This window comes from Vigna angularis, chromosome 2, assembly GCF_016808095.1.
Source record: "Vigna angularis cultivar LongXiaoDou No.4 chromosome 2, ASM1680809v1, whole genome shotgun sequence".
Lineage (NCBI taxonomy): Eukaryota > Viridiplantae > Streptophyta > Magnoliopsida > Fabales > Fabaceae > Vigna > Vigna angularis.
In genome coordinates, this window is record NC_068971.1 from 2916917 (window position 1) to 2928690 (window position 11774).

Sequence of the window (11774 nt, forward strand, 5' to 3'; positions counted from 1 at the left end):
TTAAAAAGTAATAAGATAAAATAAACAAGCTAAAATTGGATAAAAAAAAAGTTTTTGTGCAAGGTGAGGATTGATTGGGGGTATATGATGAGTTGATATAAACAAAAAAAAAGGCCTTAATGGTGAAAAAGTGAAAAGAAGGTATGCACCACATAATCAGAAAGATTGATGTGATGAGGGATTCATTGGTGGAAAAGAAAAAAAAGAAAAAAACTGAATGAGATGGTTCATGAATGATCACGTCGAAACAAAAATACAAACAATCGTGCACATTTTTGGAGCAAAAGAAGATAACAAAAGTTGATGATTATAGTACACCTATCGAAGGAAAAACGAAGAGCTGAAAAAAGATTGAAATTTCTTGACAGCCACTGGTCGATAGAATCAGCCAAAAACAGAGCCGTGATCAAAATGGTATGCATTGGCTTTATTCAGACAAAGTGATCAATAAATGTTCCTCACCAATCCCATTATGCTGTGTGCTGAAACTTTTCATATATAATATAATATAACATAACATGTAGTAGAACTACCAGTATATTCACCAAGCTATCCACGATTGAGATCACTCAAAATATGGAGCCAAACATCATGAAGAACTACATGACAACCTCACTACAATTCACCAAAACAGAGAAGAAAAAAAAGTTATAAACCACCCAAAAATGGCTCGAGGGACTATAGTAAATATCTGAATTTCTCTGCTGTAACTTACACCCACAATTGCTCCTTCAATTACATAACTTCATTCATCACTGCACACGTCACGTGTAAGTGTATATAACATACAACCTTTTGATTGAATAAAAATTTTCCTATGGACTTCAGCTTTTATGTTTGAGGAAGAAATTGCATTTTTGCTGTGAAATAAATTCTCCCAAAATGGTGATTACTGAGATAAAAGTAATGTGAGTGGAGAAGGAAATTGACGAACGAAAAGGAGCACAAAAAAGCACAAGAAAACAGAACAGAGACCCTCGTGCAAACTAGTTGTCTCAATGTACATCACAAACTTTTGGGACAGAAAAAAAGAAAAGATGCATAGCTGAAACTTTGGTTTAAATGAGAAATATAAATGAAAAAAAGAAAGGGTCTAAATTTGATGCATGCGTGTGGGTAGACATTCCTCTCTTTCATTTCTGCAACCATTTCCATGGCCCACATCGCCCAACCAATTCAACCAAACCAATTATTTCGACGCTTTTCTTTCACCTTAATATTCTTTATCTATTTTTAACCTATTTTTCTGTAGTTCACTACCCTCAATTCGCGATCCACCTTAAACAACAAATTAGAACAGTAATTTTTTAAACAAAAGGTCAAATTTAAGAATTAAGTTTTGCAAATATTAATTAATTTTACATAATTTTTTGACACGTTACATCTAACGATATAAATTCTTAAAAAGGGAAAATATGTTTCATAATGATTGCCTAAAAAAATCATATGTAATAAGCAGGATTTTTATTAATCAAATAATTATCTTTAGATTTTTGTTGATTTTTAGATTAATGCTAACAAAGAATTATTGTTAGTGCAATCAACGTCATATCCATATTCACACACATATACGTAGACAAGTCTAAAGGAATGCACACATTCACAAAGATATAAAGAGAAAGTGTACATACTCCATAATGAATGTTTGTTTATAAACTTAATTGCTCATATATTCCTCGCAATCATTCATTTCATCAAAACTTTCCATCTTATCTCATTTTTTTCTTATAATTTGTAACATATCTGAATAATTAATCCAACTCTTAAACAACAAAACAATAAACAAAATAACAAATAATAAAAGAATTCCAAATCAAATTCAATTATTCCTATATATTTAACATGTATTACACACTAAATGCAACTTGTTTTTACAATAAAACGGACAAATTTATCAACTAGTTCACATATTCAATAGGAACATCTAAGTTAGGCCAAATACACTTGTTTTAATCCATATTAAATCTAAGGAATCCAAAACCAATCTCAAAATTCAATAATTCACAATTTTGACAAACAATTAAAGGTCCTTTTGACAAAAATTTTAAAAAGCACACAAAAGAATACGACTTAACCTCATGACTAATAATTTCACGTTTTTCGAGTAATAACAACTCTAAGAAAAAAGAGATGAAATTATACCAAATTTTCATAAAGACCTTGAAAATTACACCTAACAAATCAAAACATAAACAAAAAGTTGGACCAATTAAAATAACAACTTTTTTAATTGATTGAAATGGCAAAATATCAAATACTCACAAATATAATCAAGATAGGAGCACAAGGATAAGAAACTAAGAGTCTTTAAAGGAAAAGAAGGACTAATTCAAAATCAAATTCTCATTAATTAGCTGGAAAAAGTCTATACTTAATCACCTCCTCATTCCTCATTGATGAAATCTAATTGATAAAAAAATCCACTTTAAAAAGTTGGAAAGAATATAAAAAAAGATATATTATAAATATAATTGTGACCTTCATAAACAAATAACTAAAAACTAAACCTAATTATATCTTTAAAATATAATTTGAAATATTAACATTTATATTCTAATCCACTTCGCTTAAATCATCATATACACAGAACTAAAATTTATGATAATCATTATTCCATGGAGCAACATACGTCATGGTAATTTGTGCGTGCAAACTGCACAAATACAAACTTAAAATGAAGTACTTTTATTTTTACTATAACTCCGAACTTTTTTACTTTGGTTGTAACTTGTTTTAACAAAATTATTCCCAGCGAAAATGCTCTTCTCAGAATAAAATTTCAATCTGTGAACAATATTAAAACATTCTTTATATTAAATATGTAATTCATATGCACAACTATTAGTGAATTAACATTAATATATTTGAAGGTAGACGTAAATGTCTAATTTTTCAAAAAGAAAACCAAGAATATGAAACACATGAAAGATGAAAAGAAAAAAGAAAATGATTATATACAGTAATTTATGATATGAGAGAAGAAGATGTTCATTGTTTGGTGTCAAATCTTTCTACGTGGATCCACACTTTTCTTTTGGTCACCATCCAATCTAACCTTTTTATACCACTTGAAGACATGTCCTCTTCTTCGTGCAAATTTAGTCAAAAAAAACAATACCACGATTGAGCAAAGAAATCTATGTTAACCAGAAAATCACACCTCTTATTGGAATCATGTTAGAGCCGTGATCCTCTCGTACTTCTACGTAGAATATCAATCATCAAACTCTACTCAATAACGATAACTTCTTACTCATATGTAACATGTGGTTTTAGTCACTAATAATTTGATACGCAAGCAAGACAAAAGAAAACATTACATTTGATTTATATATATATATGTTATTTGATTAAAACTATTTTTTTTCTTTCATGTTCATTAAAGATAAATTTTCAATTATGTGTGTCTTACTATAATTTAGTGATCGTTCAAAATCAAATATAATGTTGATAACGTAAGTGTGAGTACAAATATTACATTTAATGTATGAGCACTGGATGTGGATGGAAATTAATAAATTCATTATCTTAATATTTTGAGTTAAAAATGTTGTTGATCATTTATATGATTTGTATTCAAATCTTATTGGTATTGTATTTTTCTAATAAATCTTTTTTTTAAGGACCCGTAAATGGTCATAGGATCGAGAGTTAATATTGGTGGTTAAGTCATATGAGTACTATAATTTTTGTATCGAAAATCTTCTTAATAAAGAGTTTAAGTAAGTGTGCCCCGTTAAAATGAATAACGGTACAATTAAGAAATATGTATGGTTGAGGATACTTTCACTTGAAAGGTAATATATTAGTGCAGAAGAAACTCCATCCAAACGTGACTTTAAGTTTCATATTGGATAAATATGATAAAATTAATAAAGAAGAAAAATCATAAATTCATTGCTTTAATGTTTTGCATCGAAAGTGGTGTCAGATTTCTTTATGTAATTTGAATTTATGTCTCATTAATATTGTATCTATTTAGTTAACATTTCTCTAAAAATCCATGATTTATTTATGGAAATGAAAAAGAAAATTAAAAACTAAGATAGTAAGCAAATGTTAAATATGGTCCATGAAGAATTTGTGCGAAACTATCCCTAGGATTTGCATTGATTGTGTATCTAATTCCATTAATATGGATGGGAGAATGATAAACAAGGAAACTAAAAAAACACAATAAAATTAATAAAAGGAGAAGTGTTTCTTTCTAGTGATACATGGTTGGCCTGAGATCCAGTACCATGGTTTCCTTAACAAGCAATACTTATTGATTTGTGATTGAAGTGTTTTGAAGAGGGAATAGTATTGAACATATTTTACAAATAAAACTAAGGAGAAACATATAAAAGAAAAAACAATACTAAGAAGAAAGTGACAGTTTTTATTATAGGATGGCATGGCATTATTCATCTCATCTTCATCGAATGACTTTGATTGGCTACCATCTTTTGTACGGTTAATGTCCAATGTTCAGTCGGTGTACAGGGACCAAACTCTTTCTTCTTTCTTCATTTTCTTTAAGGTTTCTAATTTTCACGATTTTAAGGATAAAAATCTATTTCAAACAGTCTTCATATGTTTAAGGGTTCTCACCATGTTATTTCAATGTTAATAAAAAAATATTAAAAAAATTCTCCCACATTTTATTAAAAGTTTCCCTTTTCTTTAGTTTCTTTCTTCCACGTTCTTAAAATCAGCATATAATTTATTGATTTATAATTTATATAAATCTATTTGACCAATTGTCAGACTTAACTTGATGGACTTGTTTATGTTTCTTGTCTTAAATTGCAATGTTTTTAATATTCTAAAAAGCGTTGAACTATATTTGAAAAACATTTTGGTAAGTTTTTTTCTTTATTATATCATATATTTTATTTTCCTTTTTTTTATCTTAATGATATAAGATTGTTAAAAAACAGTGACATAATAATAAAATTGGTCCGAGTTAAAAATTTGTGGTATGTGATAGTGAAGCTTTTATGAAAGCAGCCAGTAAGAAAAAAAGAAGTTTTGGGATAGTTATGTAAAAGTAAAAAATTATTATAAATTATTTTTACAACTTATTATTGAATAACACTATATATAAAAATATTTTACAACATTATTGCGTACATTATTTATTCTTATTCTAAAACATCGACAGTTATTTTGATGTTCTTTTTCGATCGTTTTCTGTACTTTTTGCATCGGTTTTCTATTGTTTCTTTTCCTTTTGTTTTTTTAAGAACAAACTGTCAGGTTTTATGTAATATTATTAATAAAAACTATTTTAACTTCCAAACACTTTTTACAAAAATATGGAAGAATTGATCCAATAGTATGTACAGTACGAAACAAAAACTAATTCATTAGTTATTATATCATTATCTAAAGCGAAAGACAAATGTTAAGTGGTGTTCTTAAGATACTACGAAATCAGAAGTAGAATTATTTTTATTAAAATACATAAAAATACGATTATTATTATTATGTAAACTTTTTTTTTAATAATTTCAAATAAAAAATTCTTTTACATTTTTTAATTAGTGGCCCTAGATAAATGGTAACAAAAAATTCCTTACTGTGCATCCTATCAAGTCTCAACCATGCAAATTTTTGCAAGAAGTCCAAAACTGAATAGCTAATCGATAAGCATCTTTGAAAATTAAAAATCAAATTCATTTATCTCAACCATGCAAATTTTCGTAATCTACAACGAGCCAAAAATCGAACAGTAAAGGGTAATCAGTAACCATCTATAAAAAATTATATGTTAATTCAGCCAGACGTGATTAGCAGAAAACTAAGTACTTATCTATGTAGCTACAAATGCTTAATTTTTTGCTCCTATTTACAGGACAAATCACATAATTGAGATAAAAATCATCAGTCATGGATGTATATATTACAATGTTTCTTTCTTGGGACGGTAACAAGTTTCGTGATGAACTTCATGTTGGTTAAGATATAAATGGCAAGGTTTATCTCTCATTGATTATGACTTATGTGATACATGTAAATATTTAATAGGTAGATGTGTCTATGGAAGATCTTATATGGATTAAGAATAAAATCAGATTATAATATATAAACGGACGTAATTATATGAGTTTGAATTAAACATAAATTCATTTATTAAACGATATATACGTCCTAAACCTGAATTTATTTTTCTCTTCGTATTTCTTTATTATTTTCATGAACATGATTGAGATGATGCATCTGATTGTACTTGTTTACTCATTCTGAAATATCACAAGACTGAACAATCGAAAAGACGAAGAACACAGTTGAATGATTCTCTAGGAATTACAGTAGCACGAGAAGAAAAATGAAATTTCAACGTGGACAAGTTTAAAGTTGTCCAAAAAGCAATTTTTGATTGACTGAAATTGAATAATTCTAGTTTTGTAAGAAACTAACAATTTTTTAGAAAGACAAGTTACTATTTTTTTCTTGATTTTATTTTTGTCAAAGGCTAATTCGCAAAAGGGATATTACAATTATTTGTGGAGATCTCCATGATATATACAAATTCGTAATCACCACCTACTATATATATCAACCTATCATATGACAATTTATCATGTAAGTTTTAACATGGTTTGTTATATAACATTAAAACTATCGACAAAGTAAAATAATCCTCAGACTGTTATAATTAAGAATGAACACTCATAACTTAGAGAAAATAAAGTCAAAATGAAAGTAGCAATAATGTTATTCCTCTGGGTTACATAATTCAAAAGATAAAGAAAGAAAAAAAAAGGCTTTTTCCATCCAATGTAACCCAAATCCAACAAAACCTTATACAAAAAGAAGCTTGGCTCAGTAAATAGTTTACTGTTATATACTTCATTGAACAATCATCAATCAACATCCTTCCAACCGACCCTTCCTTTCTTCTCTTCCTTCTATAAAGGCAGCAAAGGTTTCTGGCTTAAAATCTGTATTTTTTATACACAAATCATCGTAGGTTGCTAATGTCTGCTGAGTTGAGTTGTGCACTCCCCTGACATCCTCTCCAAAAGGCAACTCCTTTTTTCCAACCCTATAATCTCCAATCCATTTTCTTTTTTCTTTGTGTCTTCACTTTTCAATTTTTTTAATCTTCAAGGCCTACAATAGGGGATGCCACTAGACCATAGAGTGGCGGTTTTTTTCTATGTAGCTATTCTTGTTATATGCAAATGGTAGCTCAAGGACCTATATATATGTGTGTGTATGTTGGTGCACTTCTCGTGACTTCAACTGAAGCAGGCTGTTGCTATCTTCAAGTCTCTTCTTGAAGGCACCAATGGCTTTGTTCATGGCAATTCTTGGCGTTGTTGTGTTGGTGCTCTGTTTTTGCTCTGTTCTCTTGAAGTGGAATGGAGTGAGATACAGGAGGAAAGGCTTGCCTCCTGGCGCAATGGGTTGGCCAGTTTTTGGGGAGACAACTGAGTTTCTCAAGCAAGGTCCAAACTTCATGAAGAACAAGAGGGCAAGGTAACTTCATATGTTCTTGTTTCCTCGTAGTTATGTGCATGTGTTCAAATAAGTCTTGTTTGGTTCGTTTGTGTAAGTGGAGAAAGTTTCGTTGGTGAAAGTTTGAGCAAGTCTTGTGCTTTTTGAGTGAGCATGATTTGTTTCATATTTTAGCCTTTTTTTCATTGAAAGCTGTTTCATCAGCATCCCCTGCATGACACTGTGATTTTGTCAAAGTAATTAAGGATATGGCATGTACTGCGCCTGGCATCTTGCATTTTCATGAGGAATAGCTTGTGGCTGTTCACTCATGAAGTGGTTTAAGAGATGCCGATGAACGTTGTTTCAGAGTAAAATCAGTGAACTACTACTTGCGTTGTAGTTCTGGGAGTGAAGAGAAGAGGAAAGTCGGGTAGGGTTATAAAGCATAGACGTGAAGATCCAGGGAAAGATAAACTCTCACTGTCCCTGATGAATGGCACTCACATCATCAACGTGTGAAATGAAAAAGGAGACATTGGATATGCACAACAATTTTTTTTGGTATAGTTGTTTTTGTAGAACAAGTAGAGATATATAATTGATGTGATGGAGATATGGAAAAAAAAGAAGATTGTGGAGATTGTTAAAAAAAGTGTAATAGGAATAGCACGAAAAAAAGCATACCTGTTGGACAGAACATGATCTTAGTAATATTTTTCCTCAAACTAGTTAAACTGGGTGAGGTAAATACTATTCATTCTTGTACTTTTGGTCATTTACCTAATTGGTTGTGATTACAACTTTTTTTTTTCTTCTGTTTTGTGAATGGCAGGTATGGCAGTTTTTTCAAATCTCACATTCTGGGGTGTCCTACCATTGTATGCATGGATCCGGAGCTGAACAGATTCATACTGATGAATGAAGCAAAAGGGCTTGTTCCTGGGTACCCACAATCCATGTTAGATATCTTAGGCACACGCAATATTGCAGCTGTTCATGGCTCCACTCACAAGTACATGAGAGGGGCACTGCTCTCAATTATTAGCCCCACCTTGATCAGGGATCAGCTTTTACCAAAAATTGATGAGTTCATGAGAACCCACTTGATTGATTGGGATAACAAAGTCATAAACATCCAGGAGAAAACTAAAGAGGTTTGTATCACCATCAATTCAAAACTCAATAGACTTCAATGTTTAACAGGAAAAGTTATCAGAATTTTTTCAAGTACTGATACTCAAATATTTGGAACAGATGGCTTTTCTCTCTTCCCTGAAGCAGATTGCTGGTATGGAATCCAGCTCAATAGCTCAACCCTTCATGACAGAGTTCTTCAAACTAGTTTTGGGAACACTCTCTTTGCCTATTAACCTTCCTGGCACAAATTATCGCGGTGGATTGCAGGTATGGTCCTTCATCTTTAACCATTGGTGCTTGATATTGCTCCCTGTTTGATTTCACATTGAATTTATCTACTGATATTTTTGGTTTGGTATATGTTTTTATGTGTTTGGTCTCATGTTAAGAGGATAATATGGTTCAAATTTATCTGAGTTGAAAATTGAAAAAACTTTTGTAAAGCATCCAATGAAAAACAATACTGAATTTTTATGATTAAACCATTTAAAAATAAAACATAATTTCTTTATTTAAAGTCAAATTTAATCAGAAGTTATGTACAAAATCACTTTGACAATTCAACACTCAAATTTTTCGAATATATAACAACATTCTGTAATCACATTGCATTCTATTTCGTAGATCATACATTGATATGTGCACTTTAATGTCTTGTAGGCAAGGAAAAGTATTATCAGCATTCTGAGTCAGTTGCTGAAGGAAAGGATAGCATCCCAAGAATCCCACGTGGACATGCTGGGTTGCTTGATGAATAGAGATGAAAACCGATACAAACTAACTGATGAGGAAATCATTGATTTAGTTATTACTATTATGTATTCTGGTTACGAAACTGTTTCAACCACATCGATGATGGCAGTGAAGTATCTCCATGACCATCCCAAAGTTCTTGAAGAAATCAGAGTGAGTGCAAAAATTCCCATGTTCTCTAGGTATGTTGTTTTCGCTTTATTATATTCTGACCTGACTGTGATAACACTGAATGCAGAAAGAGCATTTTGCCATAAGGGAAAGGAAAAAGCCAGAGGATCCAATTGACTGTAATGATCTCAAGTCAATGAGGTTTACTCGTGCGGTGAGATGCTGCTATCTTTTCATTTAATGTCATTGTTTGATCTGTCTTTTCTGTTTTTCTTTTCAGTAACCGTGTTGAATCTTTGATCACAGTATTTATGTTGTTTGTTTGTCATCTCTGCCCTTTTGCAGGTGATTTTCGAGACCTCGAGATTAGCAACAATAGTTAACGGGGTTCTAAGAAAAACAACTCACGACATGGAGCTAAACGGTGGGTTATGTTATGTAGTATGTCTCAAGCTTTTGTTGTATAGAGTTAGGTTTATGGGCTCAAGAAGCAGTTTTTGACTTTTGGGGTCAACTTTTTCTGCTTCAACAAAACTTCTTACAAAGCACCCGGCAAATAAATTTATTCCTAGGATAATGTAATTGTACACATGGTATTACCCGAGAGACAAACTTCCTAACCACTTTAAACTTTTTAATGTTTGAGTCACAATGGAAATGAAGAACGATGCCATTACAAAAAAAATGTTACTTTATTTCAAAAGCAGTACGTGTCACCTGGTATATTCTTATTGAAATGAAGAGACTTATCGGAGTTTTTTCTGTTTGTTTTCAGGGTATCTGATTCCTAAAGGGTGGAGGATATATGTATATACAAGAGAGATCAACTATGATCCATTTCTGTATCATGATCCACTGACCTTCAATCCATGGAGATGGCTGGTTTGTAACACAACCTACACCTTTTCCGTTTGTAATTAACGTTTTAACATAAAGGGTAGCAAAGTGAAAAAGCAGCATAATTAATGAGGAACTGCAAAATGCAGGGTAACAGTCTGGAGTCACAAAGCCACTTCTTGATTTTTGGAGGGGGCACCAGACAATGTCCAGGGAAGGAGTTAGGGATAGCAGAAATTTCCACTTTCTTGCACTACTTTGTAACAAGATACAGGTGAGAGAATTGATCTCTTTGCCTGATCAGCATCCATCACATCCAAATTCGTTTGTTTGATGTTACTGATCCTACACATTAATAAAACAATGGTTTGTCTGTTTTGATAAACACATGCAGTTTCTGACATGTGATATTTAATGTTGATTGCAGGTGGGAAGAAGTAGGAGGAGATAAACTAATGAAGTTTCCTAGAGTTGTCGCACCAAATGGACTGCACATAAGGGTCTCATCTTTTACTAGCTAGGCTTTGCGCATGTACAGTACTGAGATATAGGAAATAGTAGGCTCCAAGGGTTCCTTTGTATGATAATATGCTCTAACAAGTAGAGAAATCAATCAAAATTAGCTTCTTTTTCCATTCTTGTTTTCCTTCTTCCTTTAATTTGAGCAACATTTTTAAGGTGCAATGAACAAATCTGGGGGAGTGTTATAGGCCTGAGTTGTCAGTACTGAGGCCTAGCCCATGCTTAATAAGTAAAGCTTTGAGAGTATAACATGGTTTGGTCAAAGCTAGAGGCTAGTGTGCCACACTCTAAGATGCTCCTTTCCCTTTCAAATGTTGCACACTTGGTCAACATGGGCTAGGCCCTATATAAACTCTTGGGCTCGGCTTTCAAAGCCCATGTCCATTTCAAATGGGTGTTGCTTCCTCCACCTCCACAGCCTTCTCCCTTCACCTCCCCAATTATCTTTAATTTCAATTATATCCTTAAAGTTAAAATTTTTTACTTTTATTATTTTATTATTTTAATATTTTAATATTTAAATATAAACTAATATAAATATACACTATTAAAATACATTAAAAAGATATTCAAAAATAATAAATCAAAATATTAAAATATCTAATAAAATAATAACAGAAACATAAAATTAAAACAAAGCTTAAACGGATGACATCCTTCAACGGATGTCAACATCCGTTTAAGGCGAAACGGATGTCGACATCCGTTTTGCCTTAAACGGATGTTGACATCCGTTGAAGGATGTCATCCTTCGTTTTCATTTTACGTTTTAGGGTTAAAGGATTATTGGAAAGATTATTGGAAGGATTATTGGAAGGGTTTAGGGTTTAAGGTCTAGGGTTTAGGATTATTGGAAGGATTATGATTACGTACCTGGAGAGGAACCACGACAAGCACACTACACCACAAAAGCATTGCACCACGTACTGCACCGAAAGCAAGAGGAAGATTGCTTGATAATTCTTTTCACGATCACTGAGCTT

The 11774-nt window shown here is 31.6% G+C and overlaps 1 protein-coding gene across 2 annotated transcripts; it reads left to right on the top strand.

The window, feature by feature from the left end:
• The first annotated feature begins 6809 nt into the window (after nucleotides 1-6809).
• On the top strand, nucleotides 6810-10904 carry LOC108326910 (cytochrome P450 85A). Of its 2 annotated transcripts, none has more exons than XM_017560513.2 (9): nucleotides 6810-7470; nucleotides 8264-8585; nucleotides 8686-8835; nucleotides 9229-9474; nucleotides 9560-9646; nucleotides 9778-9856; nucleotides 10208-10314; nucleotides 10419-10543; nucleotides 10697-10904. In XM_017560513.2, exons 1-9 carry the CDS (start codon nucleotides 7280-7282, stop codon nucleotides 10788-10790), a joined length of 1401 nt encoding a protein of 466 aa, XP_017416002.1. In that variant the 5' UTR covers nucleotides 6810-7279; the 3' UTR covers nucleotides 10791-10904. The 2 variants fall into 2 exon arrangements, with proteins under 2 accessions (XP_017416002.1, XP_017416003.1); XM_017560514.2 differs by lacking the exon at nucleotides 6810-7470 and adding an exon at nucleotides 7495-8174.
• Nucleotides 10905-11774: the final 870 nt, after the last annotated feature.